This window comes from Pteropus alecto, unplaced genomic scaffold (assembly GCF_000325575.1).
Source record: "Pteropus alecto unplaced genomic scaffold, ASM32557v1 scaffold68, whole genome shotgun sequence".
Classification (NCBI taxonomy): Eukaryota; Metazoa; Chordata; class Mammalia; order Chiroptera; family Pteropodidae; genus Pteropus; species Pteropus alecto.
Genome location: NW_006441386.1, coordinates 8911146 through 8931325, shown reverse-complemented (window position 1 = coordinate 8931325; position 20180 = coordinate 8911146). Strand labels below are relative to the sequence as shown.

General features: G+C 47.9%; 2 protein-coding genes and 2 pseudogenes across 2 annotated transcripts in view; 3 read left to right on the top strand and 1 right to left on the bottom strand.

Moving 5' to 3' along the window:
- Positions 1-656: 656 nt before the first annotated feature.
- On the bottom strand, positions 657-11646 carry ACTL6B (actin like 6B). Its single transcript, XM_006918609.1, has 14 exons — positions 11513-11646; positions 10973-11049; positions 10603-10768; positions 10196-10296; positions 5966-6063; positions 5216-5310; positions 5044-5150; positions 4221-4310; positions 3996-4057; positions 3771-3885; positions 3517-3597; positions 3322-3417; positions 3031-3117; positions 657-763 (listed from the first exon to the last, which is right to left on the bottom strand). The coding sequence occupies exons 1-14, from the start codon at positions 11535-11537 to the stop codon at positions 683-685; spliced, it is 1281 nt and encodes a 426-aa protein (XP_006918671.1). The 5' UTR covers positions 11538-11646; the 3' UTR covers positions 657-682.
- LOC112485310 lies at positions 7187-7305 on the top strand (annotated as a pseudogene).
- A 4395-nt stretch (positions 11647-16041) lies between the features above and the next one.
- LOC112485317 lies at positions 16042-16160 on the top strand (annotated as a pseudogene).
- A 2543-nt stretch (positions 16161-18703) lies between these two features.
- Positions 18704-20180, top strand: part of GNB2 (G protein subunit beta 2) — a gene marked incomplete at its 5' end in the record, with an annotated part of 5175 nt that continues 3698 nt past the window's right edge. The window contains one exon of the mRNA XM_006918671.3: positions 18704-18808. Within this exon, the coding sequence (XP_006918733.3) occupies positions 18704-18808 (105 nt within the window). The remainder of the gene's footprint in view (positions 18809-20180) is intronic.

The window sequence follows — 20180 nt, the reverse complement described above, 5'->3', positions numbered from 1 at the left end:
ATTCCTGTCACCGCTAAGAGCCTGGAGAGGGAAGACAGCAGAGTAACCCCAGCTCACCTCAGTAGCAGGTCCGGAGGTGCTTAGGCACTGCCTCTCCAGAAGCCAGAGACCCCGCCCACCCACATCCCACCTCCGCCCCGCCCACTCTAGGCCACCCCTCTGGCCCTGCCCTCGCCTTCGCCCTTCCCCGCACGCAGCATCTCTCTTGCAGCTCCTTTCCCCCCAACTCCGCTCCTCACTGGAGGATTTATTGCACGGCTCTTTTGGGTCCTCGCTGTGTGATCCTCCCTGCGTTGATCGTCCCTTGATCGCGGCCCCTTTGAACCTGAGGCAATCGTGGATCCTGAGGTCCCGCCCCCTCCGGCAGACCTTGCTGGGGCGTCCACCGTGGGATCACGAATGCATGTAGGTGTGGCCCTCTGCTAACCAACTCCCAGACCCCTGCACACACTCCCCACCCCCTCAGGTGGCCAAACTTTTTTTCTTAAAACATTTTTACTCCTTTCAACCCGGAAACAGCACAATCTAAGAGGATGTGAGAGGGATGGGGAAGAGAAAGGGGCAACGAGGGGTTAGGGGACTTCGATCTGCGCTTGAAGAGTTCGGCGGGAAAGCCCTCTTCTCCCTTTCGCACCCCCTCCCCCACTGCTGTCCACGGGCCTGTGAGTGGGGAAGGGAACCCTCAGGGGCACTTCCGCTCCACGCACTGCTTCCCGCCCTCTTCGTATTCCTGCTTGGAGATCCACATCTGTTGGAAAGTGCCCTGCGTGCGGGAAACGACATTGGCAGTGAGGTGTGGGTTTATTTCTGGGCTATTTTATTACATTGAGATATTCTGGGCTATTTGGGCTATTTTATTACATTGAGATATCTATATATAGCCTCTCAGACCCACCTTCCTCCTCCAGCAACGACAACCCCGCCCCCATTTTTCCGCCAATTACTTCATATTTAGAGGGCCAGTAACCCCCTTCATATCATTCAAACATAATGTTGATTCATTCATTCAACAAGTATTTATTGCGCACCTGTCTGCTCTGGGCCAGGCGCTATCTTCAAGCTGGGTGGTGGAGCTTACAGCCCCATGTCAGTCAACCCCAATACCGCGCCCCCTCCACACACATACACTCCTTCACCAGCCATCTCATCACTCCATCAGGCCTTAACAAACTTGTCAAGTCTCCCTCATCCCAAGAAAAATATTTCCTTTACCCTCATCATTCCTGCACCACCTGACTTGTGAGGGAGTGGCCTTCATTGTGGCACCCCACCCCCACCCCCTGTTGAAACTTGCCTCTTGAGGGTCTCCTGCACTAGGCATTCCAGACTGTCCTTTTTCTTTGATGATTGCTCTGTCTCTGCCTGAAAGTTAGTGCCTGCATCCCTGGTTCTGCCCCTATTTCTCTCCTTGGCTCACAGAACAAGGCTTCCTGGACCAGCTCATCTACTCAGGTGACTTCTGCGCATGAGCTAAACCCCCACCCTGCCCCAATCTCGCGTTTCCCTTGCAGATCTCTGCACTGAGTACCAGACCCAAATATTCAGCTGTCTTTTGGACACCTCTTCTTAAGTGTCCCTCAAGACCTCAAACTCAACATGTCCACGGTCAATAGACACCCCAGGTCTGGCTCAAATCTACTTCTGTGGTCTTTCTCATCTTCTACTTCTGTGGTTATTGAGCACTTGAAATTTGGCTGGTCTGAACTGAGATGCTCTATGTATAAAATACACACCAGATATTGAAGACTAAGTCCAGAAAAAAAGAATGTAAAGTATCGCAATCATTTTTATATTGATGATACATTGAAATAACATATTGGATATATTGGATTAAATAAAATATATTCTTTAAACTCAATTTCACCTGATTCTTTGACTCTCTTTAATATGGCAAAGTATATTTTCTATCATTAATATTTAATGCTAGAAAATTTTAAATTGCTTATGTGGCTCACATTACGTTTCTGTTGACCAGAGCTCCCAGAAGCTAGCATCCTGGGCCTCATCTTGGACTTCTCTTTTCTCTCTTGTACCCAGTATCCATATTTTGTCAGTCAGACCTCTGATAAGCTCTCAGTTCTACCCCCTGATATCCACTCTGTCAAACCCCAGGCACAGTTGAGACCACTGAGCCCAAGTAAGCTTCCTAAACTCATATCCAAACGTGTCTTCCCACTGCTTTTGGCCTTGCCTGCCTCTCCCCATGGTCCAAGTACCCTTTCTCCATCTTTGCCTCAAGAGTTCTTACTCAGTCTTCCCATTTTAGTTTGAATGCTCCTTACAGGCCCTTCATGACTCCTGAACTGGATGAGGTCTTCCCTTAAAGGAGCACCCTCAAACTTTGTGACTTCCTGTTTAATCGTCTTAACATCTAGATGATCCCTGCTCATGGAGGCAGGGACTGTATCAGGCTGTCTGTCCATTTCCAGCACACAGGAGGACCACAATAGCTGTGTGTAGCTAACTGTCAGCCTCCTGCCTTTCTGACCCTTGTTTCTTTCTCCCTGGGGGCTTCCCCTCTAGTGGATGTCCTCCTGGTCCTGTCATAGCCTTGCTATCCCCTCTATGTGACTGATACCCTCTAGATACAGTTTGCATCTCTAGCTCCCTGCTCAACATCTTGCTTCTGTCCTATCAGTAGGTCCAAACTGAACTCACCACCTACTGCCCTGGAACCAACCTGCCTGCCTCCTTCTCTGTTTGCCCCTTGCTCTTACCCCATCACCACTGCTACCCACTCTATGACTCTGGGACAATAAAACTTCCTTGCAAGTTCCCCTATCCAACTCACACATTGATCCCCAAAGATATCATAGTCTTCCCAAACATGCCTGTGACCATCACCTTGCCTTGCCTCAGACCTTCAGTGTCGCCTCTCTGCTAAATAAGTACAGTGGGAGCCTCACCCTGGCACATAAAGCCAACACAATCTCATCCCAACCAATCTCTCCAAGTTCCTATCCCTATGCTCCCTGATGGGGGGTGTTCTTTCCCACAGTCAGGGCTAAGTAGGCCCTTTCTCACACTCACCAGTGAGGCCAAGATGGAGCCCCCAATCCAGGGGCTGAATTTGCGCTCCATGGTGCTGTTGCTAGCGATGAGTTTCAGTCGCATGCTCTGGGGAGAAAGAAGGGCAGCAAGAAGCAGACAGCTGGGTTCTGGGAAAGAAGAGGACTGGGGGTGGGAAAGATTTGGAAGTCACGGGGGAAGGGTCTTTTATGGTGGCCAGAACACTAGGCATTTGGGAAGGAGGAAGAACTTGTTCCCGAAGGACTAAGCCAGGACTGGACACCAGGGCCCTGGCTGGAGGTGGGCTCCTACCGGTGGGGTCTTCTGGGAAAGCTCTCGATTGAGCCTGTCAGTGAAGCCCTGAAGCAGTGTGTTCCCGCCAGTGACAATGACACTGCCATACAGGCCCTGAGAGCAGGGAGGATTTGTGAGCAGAGAGGGAAACACCCTTCCCTGTCTGCCCAGTTTTCATGGGCTTCTTTGCCCAGCCACAGGCTTGGGCCTCACCGGGCGAATGTCGATGTCACACATGCCAATGCTGGTGGTCACCACATGGCCCACACCTAACATGGTGTTCCCCGACAGACCCTGCAGAGAAAGGTGACCTGGGCTTTGGGCCTTCTGCCACCCCCCACACACACACCCCACACCACCCCACACCACCCCCTGACCCCAGACTCCTGTGACCCTTATCAGCCTCCCCCACACCTCAGTATCTAGGGACAGGTAGCCCCAACCCAGTGCCCTCTACACAGCCCAACCTTGACATTGGAGGGATCAAACAGGCCCTCAGGGATGCGGAGCCGCTCAGCGCCATAGTCTGTATTGTAGCCATTGGGCATTTCATAATGCACTGTGGGCATTTGCGCAGCCACCCTGCACGGGAAGGAACAAAACTCTGTCTACGGTGCTCACAAAGGACCAGAGTTCCCCCTGAGTCCCAGTCCTGCCCTCTTTCCCACTCCCCAGCTGTGGGCCCCACTCACTGCTCATCGTAGGGAGAGTCTGAGACCTGCAGCACAGAGGCCTGGAAGTCCTGGATCACCTCCTGAGAACCCAGGGAGGTGGTGAGGGCTGACCTCCCTCCTCAGCCTCCCCTTACCGCATCCCACCTGCAGGGCCTCTGTCCCTTCCCCTTTACTAGTCCACCTGCAGGGGACTAGGAGTTGGGAGGGGCAGGGTGTTTCGAGGGAACCTCTCCAGTGCCTCACATTGCACATGTAGTTATGCCAAGACTTGGAAACCTGGGGTAGCTTCTCCTTCTTCTTCCAGTTGGGGGGGGCACCCTCCCGTACAGGCTCCTGTGGGGGCACAGCCTATGAGCATCCTTCCCCATTATACATTTGCCCAGCCAACCCTGACCACACCTGCATTCCTAACACTAGCTGGCTCTGCAGCTAATGGGCACTGGATTCTTTGCTCTGTTGCCCACAAAAGCTGTTTCTCCCCTTCTCTGTTAGAGGAAAGAAAATGGAGAGAACCTGTCCCCATGTGTGCCACTCAAGCAGCTGGTCTGAAAGGCTTGGATCAGTGAAAGCTGAGGATTTAGGGAACACGGTGGAGACCAGAACCTTAAGAAAACAGCCTTTACTGAGCCATGTTCCATGGGGAAATCCAGGGTGGCCCCTTGCACGTAATATCTCATTTAACATTCACAGCAGCCCTATGTGCTGTTATTCCACCTTATAGGAGAGCAAAACGAGGCTTGGGGACTTTCAGTCTCACACTCTAGATCACATAACTTGAAGCAGACCTTGGTAGAAGGTCTGCTGACATGGTAGAAGCAGACCTTGAACCTGGGTATATTGGACCCCAGAACTCACCACACTGATCCTACACATCCTGCTACTAGCTGGCTGTGTGACCTGGGCCACATCCCTCAGCCTTTCCAGATATCTAATGCCTCAATTATGAATTGAAGAACTGGACCCAAGGTCCTCTGGGGGTCCTGCTGTTCGCTGATCTGATATCTGATGGGTCTGTGTGTCAACAGTCCTAAGGTTAGTAGTACCTAGGATACCCCAGAGGCCCCACCTTGGCTGCAATCATGTAAGGTGGGATGATGTCGATGGCCATTTCCTGGAAGAGTTCTCGGCACTGCATGGAGATAAAGTCCCCTGCCAGGGGTGACTTAACGATGCCTGGAAGGGGAAGGGTGTTAGGACCTTGTCCTCCAAGGTACCCCCAACCCCTGCCGAGGCCCTACCTTGCTGCAGGACATAGCCATCATGCACTGGAATGGCTGTGGTGTGGGTGGCCCCACTGTCCAGCACCAGGCCCGTGGAGCGTCCATTTGCAAAGCTGGCATGGAATAGGTAGGTCAAAGAGATAGCAGCAGCAAGTGAGAGGACTGGGACCCAGGTCTAATCTGGTCAACTCTCTGCTTTCCGGGGCTCCAGCCCGTTCCCAGTCTGCAAATGTCTCCTGGTTTGTTACCCATCTGCTAGAGGAAGGCTTCTAAAACCCCTGTCATTTCTTCCCTGTCTGAATCACATCTTCCTCCATTCTATCATTTTGAATTCCCAGGCTCTCTTTAGTCTTGGTTCTATGTCTTATGGGCTCCCTAAAATTAAGGGCCATATTGCCCCAGTGCCTAGCACAGAGTTCAGTGCAAGGTAGATCCCTTAAAAAATAAATGCTGATTGGTTGTTTGGGAAGGAAACTCTTCAGTGTCATATATCCCTCCCTCCTCTTCCAGCCCCAGCCCCTGCAATCTGCTTCATTAAATTTCTCTCTCTCTGCTCAGCCTGATCCAAGGAAATGGTAGGGGCTGCTGATTTGGCCACCCCAGGGTCCAAGACAATTAGCCCACAGGGGATTTCTGCGCTAATGGGCCTAGGGATGTCTGCCCATCCAGGACCTTATCTCTATAAAATCAGGCCCAGCCCATAGCTCAACACACCACATGCCAAACCTGGCCCTCCACCCAGGCAGAACAGCTTAACCCAGAGGATACGCAGTAAGCACAGCTGTCTTGCATAAGAAGAAGGCAGGAATGTTGTACTGCTCGAACATCAGCTCTGTCAGCTTCTCCCGCTTGGCCCGTGTGTTCCACTGGGGTAGAAAGTGCAGGAGGGAGGATTCAGGAATGGAGAGGCATAGACTCATGAACACACACACACACACACACACACACAACAGTGGGGACACAGGTTAGGCCCCTTGACACATATAGACCTTTAGAATGTGAGAACAAGAAAGAATTTGAAAGATCACAATCCTAACCCAGCTGAAGAAGACAAAACTCAGAGGAATAAGTGACTTGCCTAAGATCACACAGAAAGCTCTTGGTAGAGCTGGGCCTAGAGTCACAGTCTCTTGACTCTCGGTCCAGTGTTCTTTATTGTATAATATACACACTTCACGCTCCTCCCAGCCCCCAATACATCACTCTTCTTCCTCACTCTAATCATCTCAGAGGCTAGAAAGCTGGAGAAGAGGATTTCTGGGTAAAAATATTGGTTTGAATACAAACACTAATTTTATTCCCCTCTAAGATCCCAGAAAAACTATAGTAAAGAGGCAACTTAAAAAGACATAATCCAGGGGTGGGGGGAAAGGAGACATTCAAAACAAAGTGTTCTTGCTCTGACAGAAAAATAAAATAAAAATTAAGAAGTGAAAAGACATAAACCCACAAAAGCCAACAAACACATGAAAAGATGCTCAACACTGTTTTCATTAGGAAAATGAAAATCAAAAGCACAATGAGATATCACTTTACACCCACTAGGGTGGTAATAATAATTAAAAAAAAAAAAAAGAACATAACAAGTGTTAGAAAGGATGTGGAGAAAATGAAACCATCGTACATTGCTGGGTGGGAAGGCAAAATGGTTCAGTCATTGTGGAAAACAATTGGCAGTTCTTTAAAAAGTTAAACATAGGATTACCATATGACCCAGCAATTCCACTTTTGTTATATACCTAAAAGAATTGAAAACAGATACTCAAACAAATCTTGTACACACCTGTTCATAGGAATACTATCCACAATAGCCAAAAATGGAAACGACAAATGTCCATCAATGGATGAATAGAAAAACAAATCGTGGTATATACATACAATGAAATATTACTCAGCCATAATAAAGAATAAGGTACTAATATATACTACAACATGGACGAACCTCAAAAACATGCTAAGTGAAAGAATAGACTCAAAAAGTCACAAATTGTCTATGGCCATGCTACCCTGAACGAGCCCAATCTCATCTGATCTCGGAAGCTAAGCAGGGTCAGGCCTGGTTAGTACTTGGATAGAAGACCACCTAGGAAGACCAGGTGCTATAGGCATATAAAGTAAATTAAAAAATAAGGGATAGTAAGCTGACAAGGTCCTTGCAATCGGTGAGGTCAACCAAGGGTTGCCTCGCCTAAAAATATATTTTAAAAAATAAAAAGTAAAAAAGTCACGAATTGTATGATTCCATTTATAAGAAAAATCCAGTATACAAAGAAAAATATAAGAAAAATCTACAGATACAGATTGTTGCCAAGGACTAGGGTGCAGGAGTAGTAGAGAGAAACTGCTTTATGAAAATAGATTTTCTTTTTGGGTGATGAAAATGTTTTGGAACTAGATAGAAGTGATCGTTGCACAACATTGTGAATATATTAAATACCACTGAATTGTTAACACTAAAAAGGTTAAGGTTATGTTATGTGAATTTTACCTTGGAGAGGGAGGGGTAAGAGAGAAAACCTCAAGGGTTAGAAATAATAAGAAAGGAGAAAACAATGTATTTTTGAAGGTTAGAAATCAGATATGTGAGTGGTAACTGACTTAATAGATTCAAGAATTCTGACTCTTAAGACAATCGTGAGAAAAAACAGGAACAACCTGTGTTAAATCACAGAATCCTCACAAGGCTCAGGATTTGACAGTTTCAGGTATCTCTGGAAGTGGAGGTGAAGGGAAACCTAAAATAAGATTATTTAAAGATATTCAAGTAACAGATCCCTAAATTTTCTCCCCAATTCCATGTCATTTGGCTATTGCCCATGCCAACCTGAGCAGAAAATTAAAATTTTACTCTGCACAGAGTAAAATTTTGGATTTTTGAACTGGTGGGACACTTGACACAGTTAGGAGTAAGGACACTATATTTAAAACAGGAAATTAAGTGATGCCGCACATATGGAAGGCTGAGAATATCAGTCTTATTCCCTCACTTGGCTGTCAGAATGGAGATGGCCATGCCTATATTGAGGGTGGAAGTTTTTCCTGGGAGTTACATCAAAGACCCAAAGATTTCAACTATCAGAGGCTGCCTAACAAACATTCCAGTTTGATCATCCTATAGCAAAGATCATAGTCAACAAGTCCCCCACAACACACAGCTTCCAATCAGTGTTTTAGTCCTCTCTCTTAAAGATAAGCAGACAACCAAAGATTTGCAGAAATCTAAAAAAACCCTCTCAAATCAGAGAGGGACCTCCCAAAAAAGGCAGAAAAGAAAGCAACTTGAAAGAACAAAGATCATATAGGGAGATAAAAATTTCCAAAAACAAAAACAAAACATAATATCCTTATGAGATAACAGATGATATTGCACCTATAAAACAAGAATAGGATGCTCTAAAAAATAATATTTGTGTAACAAAAAAGAGCTCCTGGAAATTAAAAATACAGGAGCAGAAATAAAAAACTTAATAGAAGAATTAAAAAATAAAGCTGAGAGAATATCTTTGAAATTCAAAGAAAAGATAAAGAGGTAGAAAACATAAAAGAAAAGATATGAAAATTAGAGAACCAGTTCAGGAGGTGTGAAATCCAAACAATAAGATTTCTCATCAGAGAAAATTGAGATAAATAAATAATTTAAGTTACTGAATTGAATAATTACCGAATTATTTTTCACTGATTGATATACATAGGTTTCTAGATTGAAGGGACATATTGAGTGTCTAGAGCAATGGATGAAAATAAACCAATATAATATTGTGAAATTAAGGAAAAAGTGAAAATTCTATAAACTTTCAGAAAGAAAAATTACATTAAATGATCAGGAATTGGATATTCCAGCCTTCTCGATGGCAACAATGGATGCTGGAAGACAATGGAGAAGTGCCTTTAAGAGTCTGAAGAAAAATGATTTCCAATTTGGAATGTTATACCTAGCTAAGCTGTCAATATACAGTCAGACATGCCAGGTCTCAAAAAGTTTATTTCCCACTACTTTTCTAAGGATGTGCTCCCTGAGGATGTGCTCCCTGAAAATAAGGGAGTAAATCAAGAAAAGTAGTCATGAGATATAGGAAATAGAACTTCTACTACAGGAGAAAGACAAAGGGATTCCCTAGGATGATGGTGAAGGGAGATGTCAGGATGATAGCTATGTCCTCTTTGTAAAGAGCAACCAGTCCAAAGTGGGTTCTTGAAGAAATTTCTTCAAGAAGATGAAATTGATAGAATACCTAAAGAAACTAATGTTGAGAAAATGTAAATAACTGATGAATAATGTAGAGTCACATTATTATTTAGATACAAAATTATGCAAAATAAAAAGAAAGACAAGATTCAGTTCTAGGAAAAACAAAAGATTGTTCAGGAAAAGAAAAGTAACCATAATTTATTGCCTATATAATAACAGTGTAAATACTGAATATGAATCTTAGAGAAACCTAAAATACAACTTTACTTAAAGTTGGAAGTAAGAAATGTATGGTATGGGCTAGGGGAAGAAAGAGAGCTAAATGCTCATTTTCTATAGTTGGAAATCCATAGATAATGCCTAAAACTAAAAAATCTACAAGCAGCAATTTAAGTGTGATATTTAGAGCTATGAGAGAAATGACCAAAAAAAATATTAACTAAAAGAGAAAAAAGCAGTTGTTTCTGGAAAAGGAGAAATGGAAGGAGGAGGGTATAAATGGCAGTATTTTTCTCAAATTGATTCTACATGTGCATATATAATATTGACAAAAAATTAAGTTAAAAAGTCAAAAAAGGACTGTGGGAGGAATAAAGGGCATTGCATAAAGCCAACTAAGGGAAGGGTGAGTGGATAGAGTAGGAGAAAGAGGGATGGAGACTAAACCAAGGAGGAAGGGAAGTGATTGAAGAAGATGTGGTTGGAAGGAAAGTCTGAAAATTGAGGTGGAGTAATTGATGGCAGTGGCTTGAAGAGAGAAGTGAATGGTGGGCCCCAGGGCTGAACTAGGGACTGGATGACACACTTACCGGGGCTTCCGACATGAGCACTGGGTGTAGGTTTGGCTCAGACTTGACATGTTTGCTGTAGGTGTGATCCAAGATGGCACGGAAGCACTCCCAGTCCTCGACTGGAGCCAAGAGACCAGCGGGAAGAGATGAGGGTGGGCAGACAAGGTTCCAGAGACAGGAAGGAAAGGAAGGGGAAAGACCAAGTCCAGGGGAGGAGAAACGAGACCAGATCCAACAGAAATCCCCCTTTTTCAGGTATCTGGTGGGGTCCCTGGGTTGGGAACTAGGCAGCTGTGGGAAGCATTGAGGGGATCCCTGGGACTTGGGCAGCTGCAAGGAAGACTCCATGGGTGTGGGGTACTGTTTCCTAGGTTGTGGGATGGGCTCCAGGTCTGTGTCAAAAGGCAGTGGGTGGGGCCCCTTACTCATGCCATTCTTGAGGGGTGACATGACCTCTGCTCCATCCCGAGGCACATGCAGGGCGTTGGTGTCGATGTGGAAGATCTTCCCTTTCTTCTCTTTCTCCCCCTCCAACTCCAGCCCGCCCCCCTCCTCCGCGGCCAGAAGCCCCACAGTAGTGGGGAAGTCAGCCTAGAAGGGTGAATGGGCAGGGAGAGGAATCAACCTCTTGACCCTGTTCAGGCTCATGTCAGGGCCATGAGCCCACCCCTCAGTTTACTCCCACATATCCCCTCTGCAAAGCTTCTCTCTGGGCTGTGAGAGCCCTGGGTCACTGGGAAGCCTGGAGGGGAGGCAGAAGCCCTTAGGATTTGGGGAAGGGGCATGAAAGCTCACCTTGGGGCAGTCCTCCCCAGCGTACCCAGCGCGGACTGAGAAGGAGCCAATGTCAAAGACCAGCGCACCCACCTCATCTGTACGGGCAGACAGGCATATGAGGGGGTCTCTCCCAAACTCTCTGCCCTGGATAGCTCCGAGGAGAGGTCAAGTCAGAGCCACAGTCTCGCCCCTTTAACACTGGCCAGGGCAGGTGGGAGCTCGGCCTGGAGTCCGGGATCCTGGGAGTGGGGGTCAAGACTCGAGAGTCCCTTCTTGCCCAGTGGCCTTGTTTAGGCCACTCTCCTTGTTGGGAAGGAAGGAGCCAGGGGCTGGGCCGTGGTGAGTTGAATGGTGGAGAGGTTGGGGCTGGTGCGAACGAACATCCGGGGAGGACCGAAGGTAGGAGTGGCGCAGGACCCAAACCCGGGGCTGGACCTACTCGAGCGCCAAGGTGACAGGCCCTGGGGTAGCCAGAGCATGGGTCGCGCGGGTTCAGGGAGCAGGGCTGCAGGTGAGGCCGCGCCAGGCTGGGGAGCCCGAAGCTTGAGGCTCGCTCACCTCCGCCGTAGACGCCCCCGCTCATAGTGACCCCTTAAGCTCTGCTCTCGGTCCGTGGGCGGCAGCGGGATCAGCACCGAGGCGGCCGGACAGCTCCCGGGATCCCGGTAGGGGCGGGGCGCGGGACAGCCAATCCAGAGGCCGGATCCCCCGCCCCCAACAGCACTGAGGATTGGTTGCGAGGAGAGACAATAACCCGGCCGGGGGCTGCTGCTTTAAAGGGGCCGACACTTCGACCTAAGGCGGCAGGGGGATTAGCGGGAGGACAGCAAGGACGTTGAGACCGGACCTAAGGGATGGGCAGGCTTAGAGCAGGAATACGCAAAAGTTGGTGACCGTGCCCATCTGGAGACCAGGACTCTGCAGGGTGACAGATGGGGTCCCTGCTCCCTCGCTCTTACGGAGATGGCGCCATAGTCCGGGAGAGTCTTCGTCCTCACGCTCCTGAGCAAGGTTCTGCCATACCCAAACCTGAACGAAATCACCAGAAGAGGGAGGAAAGGGAAGGAGAGGGTGAGGAACGGGAGGGAGTGTGTCTCCATCTTTGTTTCTTTCTACCCTTGCCTTTTTGATTGCTCTTCTTTTCCTTGCCGGTCCCCTTGGTGCCTGGGCCTTATACATACACATGTGTACACACGTTATACACATTCACATATGGCGCTCATCTAGCCCAGCTTTAGCCTCCTTTCCCTATCCCTTTCTCTTCAACTGTTCTCCTCAGAAGGCATTTATCAAGTAAGCCACTAGAAGGCTTCTCGGTTCATCTGGACACCTGGCATGAGGCCGCCTCCACAACAGTTCTGATAGAGAAAGTGAAGGAGCAGCTCTTACAGCCTGGCTTAGTTGTGAGACTCTTATGAGAGCATGTATGTAGGTGTGTGCCTGTATGCATGTGTTTATGTGTACTAGTATATGTGTGCATATGTATAGGTGTACAAATATGCATGTGAACACATGTGTGTGTTGGGGGCATTCCCATCTACTTGTTTTGGAGTAGGAGAAGCATTAAATCAGAGATGGCACAGGAAGAGGATACTATGTGGTGGCAGCATGCCCCTGAAGGTTTTCTGCTCACTATGTACCTACTCTAAAAGAGACTCCACCTAACCCCAGCCAAAAGACAGATGATTTGAGCTGGCTCATCAGCTAACCACTTGCGATGTGGGTATTTCCCATGCCCAGGGTTGGTTCCAAGTCCAGGCTTGACTCCCCAGACTAGAAGGGTCTAGGTTTCAGTGGGATGAATGAGCTATATGGAAGAGAACTAACCCAGGAGCTGGGAAATAGAATATTCCTGAGTGATCTTAGGTCAGTCATTGGCCTGTATAAATTAAGGCCTGGATGAATTGGATGAGTCCCTTAACCTTTCAGTGCCTTTGTTGTTTCATCTTTCAAAATGCTGAGGTGAGAATTAAAGGAACATTGGAGGGGAAAGTGATTCTATTCATGGACTTCACATCTCCCTTTGTTGACATTTAATGATGTTGCTTCACATGTCTTGTAAGTTCACCTTGTCAATTCCCATACTCATTCCCCCAGTTTGGATCTCACATTCAGAAACTTCCCCAGTTGGGAGAAATCTTACTGATCGTGGATCTAACTCCCAGATTTTACAGAGATTTCCCCAGATAGAGGTGGGGCCCTGTCTTGGGTCACATAGCCCGTTGGGACAGAGCCAGGACTAGAACTTACATCTTTTATCAGCCAGTTGACAGATGACCTTGTTTCATAACACCTTGGTGTCCCTCTTCAAGCTTCATTGTTCCCATCTGCAGGACAGCTGGTGGTGAAGACTCAATCTAATGCCAGAATCAAGTGCCTGGCTAATTGCTCAGCACATAAAACTATTCAGTAAACACGGGGTCCTAAAAATGTCCTTGGGGAATTTTTGAGGCTTTAATATTATTATTGATAAGTTAGGAATCTGTAGTCTATTTGGTAATGAGAAGTGAATTTTCTTGTCCTGGTTGGTGGAAAAGCAAGTAGGCTAATTACTGGATTACACTTGATTTTCCTCTCAGTCAACTGTGGCCAATCTTCATTTGTCATGGGATCCGACATGCTATTCTATTGTATTATGGAAGTAGTTAAGGTAGAGGTTATTAATATATTTCATTCATTGATTCAACAAACATCCTTTATGCCTGTGGTGTGCCAGGCATTGTATGAGGCATGGGGATATTGAATTGCATAAGATATATATATCCCTGCTCTCTGGAAGTTTGGGTGTAGTGGGAAGCTCAGACACACATGAAAGTGGGGTGAAATGGAGGCCCAGAGAAGGAAGAGGCCACCTGTCTCTGAGAGTCCATGGTGGCTTTTAGAAATGAAGTTTGAGCTGAGTTGTGAAGGATGAATAGTGGCTTGCTGGTGAACAAGGGGGAAAGGTCTTTCACACAGAGAACAGCATGTGCAAAGGTCTAGAGACATGAATATTCTTGGCAAATGTAGAAATTGCCCGGAATATTCTGTACTGTATAGCTCGGTATAGAAGGAGGGTTAGATATGAGCTGGTGGCAGAGACCACTGTTAGGGGGAGATGACCTGGAAAAGTAGTCAAAGACCAACTCATTCATGCCCAAACTTTATTTTTATTTAGCCAACACAAAGCATCTACTAGCGTCAGACAGTGTTATAAATGCTTTATGTAAGTATTAAGTTGGTCCTCATAAAGACCGATTATTATCCCCATTTTGCAGAAGAAACAGAGGCATGAAGAGGTTATGTGACTTGCCCAAGGTCACTCAGCTGTAAGTAACAACTGAGATTGAACTGTGAAAAGTATTGATCCTGGGGAAAATGTTGCCATGCTTCTATTCATTTCATAGATGTTCTCTAGGTGCCTGCTATCAGGGAATAAAATGGTTCGCATAACTTGATGTGACTTTTGTCTGGTTTAATGCTTATCCTGGAAGATGCATAATTAAACAATTAAATAAAATCATCTGGAAGTTCACACATTCCAGGCCCATATTCAGGTTGGCCGAACCTGAGCACTGGTGATGACATCAAAGGTGGCAGGGCCAGGGCCCTCAGATCCCACACTTTGGAAGTGATTTGGCACCTTGTGCTCTGCCAGATAAACCAAGTGCCTTGGCTTCACAGGGAGCCTCTAGCGTAGTGCAGGAAGCAAGTGCCCAGAAATAAACACTCCAGTAAGGCTGCTATAGGAATGGAGTCTGCATTGCAGTGGGACACAAACAACAGTGTGGTCAGGGAGACAATATTGAAACTAAACCTGAGGAAAAAGACCTGAATTTTCCTGGCTGACAAGGGAATAGAGTTGGAGTGAGGGTGGAAGGCATTCTGAGTAGAGAGGACAAGACCCAGCCCGTATGTCGTGCAAAGAAGTGTGGCTCTTCTCATGAAATCGATAGGGAACTTCTGGCGGCTATTTGGTAGGTTGATTAGAGAGGGGCTATCCTAGAAGCCAGGAACTAGGCAAGAACCAAGGTAATAGAAGTTGGCATACAGTAGAAGGGATGGATTTAAGCAGTATACAAGAAGCAGCATTGACAAGATAGAATGCTAGCCTTACATCAGTAGAGATCTTCTTTCTTTCTTAATAATGTTTTAGCTGTGTATATCATTAGAGACTACATTCCCAACCTGCCTTGCATCTGGCCAACTTCTGAGCAGAAGTTAGTGGGATCCTTAGACAGGAATATACTGCTTCCCATCCTACTCTCTTCTCACTGGATGAGAGTCAAGTATGATAGTAGAAGCTGCCTGGGCCACATTGGACACAGAAATGGAAACTACATGTTGGGAATGGCAGAGATGCCCTCACAGTTCTGGAGGATCTATTTTGGGGTTGTCACTTAAGCCATTGGATTTTTGGGACTCTTTGTTATAGCAGTTAGGACTATACTAATTAGTTGACCATCCTTTGGATATGCAATGAGGAAATGAGAAGCTTCTCGGTGGATGGTGGTGGTATTAATTGGGCTAAGAGATTCTGAGACAGGGCAGGGTTGGGCAGAGTGGGATGAGGTAGAAGAAGATTAATTTAGTTTTGAATATGTTGAGTGTGAGATGTCTTAAAACAGTGATGTGTAGTAAATGTTTTAACAACTAGTTCTTTGGGAAAGGGGAGCCCTGATCTGAAACATTTGCCAAGTTCCATTATGTAAATGCACCCACCATGACGATTACAAGTTACTACTATCAACATGACTTCACTGAACAAGGAGCAAGGAAGAGAGGTACACAATGGGTTCTTGTGAGCTGGTCTGTGCTGGCACAAGCTGACTCCAGCACAAGACTGTCAGTGAGCATCCAGATGGAGATATTCAGTCTGCAGTTGGACATACACCAAGTCATACTTGGGGAGAGATATATGGGTTGGAGATAGAGGTTTGAGAGTTATGAGCAATTAGGGGTAAAGTCACAGTAATGGATGAAGTCACCAGTAAATAACACAGTGAGAAGAGGAGGCTGAAGTCAGAATCCTAAGAAAAACTATGTTTACAGAATGCCCTGAGGAGGAGAAGGTGGTCAAGGAAGCCTGAAAAAGAACAGTCAGAGGTATCTATGGCCATGCCACCCTGAACATGCTCGATCCCATCTGATCTCAGAAGCTAAGCAGGGTCGGGCCTCGTTAGTACTTGGATGGGGGACCACCCAAGAATACCAGGTGCTGTAGGCATTAAAAAATAAATAAATAAATATTTTTAAAAAAGAGCAGTCAGAGGAAGTAAGTGTCCCATGACCCATCAGAGCCAGGTTCTCCATATGTGCCCTCGGAGAAATTGGTCAACAATTAGTCATCCCCTACCTGTCAGTATTCTTCACCTCTTCCCTCATGTCCATCACCCCACTTGCTCTTCCCATAATCATCTAACAAGTTCCAGTAGCTCCCATTGAAAAACAAATATCTTGACACCACATTCTCCTTCCACTGATGCCCCTCTTTCTACACCCACTCCAAGCCAAGATTCCCAAAGCCTTGGCTACTTTGTCTCCACTGCCTCATTTCTCACTCACCCTCAGCTCACTGCAAGCAGAGCATCCACTGCAAACATTCCAGCAAAGCCGCCAGTGGCTTCCATTTTACTCAGTCCTATGAACACCTCCCAGTCCAGTCTTGCTTCATCTCTCTGCATTCTTTTCTTTTGGGTTCCAGACCTCCACATTCTCCTGATTTTTTCCTTAGCTCTCTGGCTTCTCCTTTGGCAGCTTGTCTGTCTCTGCTTGACCTCTAAATGTTGGATCTCTTCAGGACTTGGTCTTAGGCCATCTTGTCTTTTCCCTGAACCTCTTTATGACTTCATCTGCTCTAAAATGCCTCACTCTCAAGGCTCTAATCCAACCTAAACTCTTCTGCTGAGCCCCAGACTGCTTGGACAGCCACTTACTAAATATTCTCCTAGGCACCTCAAACCTAACAGGTCCCAACTGAAAACTCTTGATGTTCCCCTCCCAAATGTTCTGCTCTCAGTAAGTGGCACTTCCAGGACACCAGTACTAATTAATCATCTACAATCTGTCTCCTCTGTAAACTATGAGCTACCTGCAGGCAGAGCAGAGTGAGTGTATTCACGGTTGTACCCTCAGTGCCCAGGACAGTGCCTGATAGATCATTGAGATTTGATAAATATTTGCTGAATGAGTTAAAACAGGGAAACATATTAGCAAAGAAACCAAAGTGAGAGGAAGCAGTGTTAGATGCCCTGTATAGATGAACAAAATCGGGTTCTAGTCCTAGTCTGCTTGTTTTCTAAGTGACTTTGGGAAAGTCACCTTCCCCATTTGTAGATTGAGAGGAAATTGAAGTAAATTATCTATAAGGTCCCTTCCAAGTTCTCACATCTAATTAACATCTATTATCTATTGCTAATATATCATTAAATTGGTAAGTGCACATATGTGGAATTTGTACTTAAGTAGGAATGTGACTTTTCTTTAAAAAGTTGTGCTTTGAAAACTATTTGTAATGCCTTTAACAAAGGCAAAATGAAAAGTGTCTGTGTTGATACTTTACTTTTTAAATTGCATGAGGTCTCAGTGAAGGCTATTCATTGACTTGAACTTTCCAAAGTATTTTCACAATCTGTGGAAAACCTCATAACAATCCAAGGTGATTTGCAGGGCAGGTAGCTTTCAACCTCTCATTTTACAGAGATAGAAACAGGCCTATACTTACCTTCTCAACCCTTTACAGGGAAGGTCCATAGATGTTTTCACCAAAGCAGCAGTCTCCAACATTTTTGGCGCTATGAGAATCTAATGCCTGATGACGCGGGGTGGAATTGAGGCAATGATGCTAGCACTGAGGAGCGGCTGCAAATAAAGATGAAGCAATCCCCCCTCCCACCTCCTACTGTGTGGCTGGTACTGGCCCAGTACTGGTCCGTGGACGGGGGTGGGGGTGGGGGTTGGGGACAACTGCTTTGGTGAAAGTCGCTAAAATTGCTTTGGTTCATATCTCTACTCTGCAGCCTTAGGAATTGTTTCCACTACTATGCAATGGGAACGATGCTAGTATTTAACTTCATAGTACTGTCGTGGGGATTAAATAAGTACAGAACTCAATAAATATGAGTTATTACAGCGTCATGCAGATCTGTATGTAAAGAGTTCTACAAAAGCCGACTTCTGGTGGGAAACTGCCTGGGCAAGATCCTTCTCACAGAATTCCCAGGTTCCCAGGGGCCCGCAGTGGCCCCCACTTTTTTTCAGGAGCTTTCGGAACTTTTGCCCTCTCCCTCAGCCTCCTGGAGGACGCCTACCCAGTCCTGCGGGGTGTCAAGATCTCTCCAGCTGGGTCCCCCTGAAGGGCGTGGCTTCATCAGGGCGGGGGCGTGGTCAAACTGAGAACTGGGGCGTACAGCTTCCCTTCCCAGTCTGGAGCCACCCAATCCGGGAGAGTAGGTCACATGACCAGCGAGTGGTTTCACCCTCCCCTATGCCGATACCACCTTTGTTAGTTCCAGTGGGAATGTCTTACTCCTTTTCGGGAAGCAATGCATTAATTTTGGTCTGTTTGCCTCGAAATAGTGTCGAGTAATATCCTCGTTTTGAAGGAGTCACTCTTTGCCCCTTAAGTAGTATTTTCCCTTCCGGGCTCCCCCCACTAGGTAGTTGGTCTCGCCCAGCCGGGCCCTGGGCGCGGCGGCGACGGCCGCGTCACTGGCGGGCGGGATCCCTCCGCTCTGGGGAGAACAGCGCTGGACGGTTGAGTTGGGGTGACTGAGAAAATCCATCCGCGCCGCTGCCGCTGCCGCCTCCGCCGCGGAGGAAGACAAGACCTTTCGCTCTTCTCTAGCGACCCTTCGCAGAGTCCTGCCGCCACAGGTACCTCCGCTGACAAAAGGAGTCCTCATTCCCCCCATCCCCAAATTCCCTTGGGGGGAAACCTCTCTTCTTTTTATCGTCCCGATCTGGCCTCTTGGGAGCGGACGTAACTCCCTAGACCTCCCCTCCCTTCCTCTGGCCTCGTCGCTCCTAAACCCGGAAGGGGAACCGGGAGACCCTCGCTCCGAATAATGCACGCGCTCCCTGCATTATCAGGCACATTTCGCCTGACCCCAGACTCCATCCCAGCCCTGCCTGTCTTGCTTTCTAAGAAGTTGGGGGGCAGATTTGGGGCTTTCTCTAGGCCCCATTCCGCCCTCAACCCCGTTTACCCCTGGGTAGCACCCCTCCTGTCCTTCCATTTCGCACTCCTGCCAGCATTCGCCTTGCAAAACTCCAGAATCCTCAGAGAGGCAGGCAAGGCCACGAGGCCACCCCTCCCTTGCCTCCACCCTATTCGTGATTTGGGTTCTGCCCGTGTTTTCTGGCCCCATTACTCTGGACGGGAGTCCTCGACACCCCATTCCCTGTACTAGTCCTAACCTCAAGTCTAGCTCCAGGACGTCCCCACCCTCTGCCTAGCTTTCTTTTGGGCAAAATGGAGGTCGTGGGGGCTGGAGGAACAGGCCCACTGCGCTTCGCGGGGCGACACCGGCCCGCGCCTTCCAGCTGCCAGATCCGGGACCCTCCCTTTTACCTTCCCTTCGCCCCGCCAGACCTGCAGAGGCGGTGGCACCCCCACTTCTTCTCGGGGCCCCGGCTGCCGTGTGCCCAGAATCCGGGGGCCGCTGAGGGGACCCTGGAGGGTGATGGGACTGAGGACTAGGAGTGTCGCCCCCGCCCCCAGCGGCTTCCTCTTGGTTGGCTTCCTTCTGCCCCGGCCTCTGGCCTTGCCGCCTGGCCGGGACTGCTGGCAGCTTGGGAAGGGGCTTTTTCCCAAGCTAAGGGAGTGGAGTGGGGGGACTTTGCCCCCTCCCCGCTCTTTCGGAGGGGCATCTCCTGGCACTAGCGTAGAAAACTGAACTGACAGAGGGGAAATGTGCGTTGGGAAGAGGAACGCCCAGGCCTGGGGGAAGTGGGAGCAGGGTGGGGGACGCCCAGGTCGGAGAGCGCTGTGTGCATGGCCAGATCACACAGGTGTCCAAAGGGGTAGGAGGCAAGAATCAGGGCCCTGGAGCAAAGCCAGGCAGGTCCCTTAGTTCCCCGCGACGGGCCCGCGGGCACGGCTCCTGGGGTTCTGAGGGCGCAGAACCCGGCCGCCTAGGGCCGCCGCTCGCCAGCCCGCCGGCGCCGGAGAGAGAACAGCTCGGTTCTTCGGGGCCGGGAACCTCTCTTTGGAGCTCTAATTACTCGCGAGCGGCTCCCACGGGCT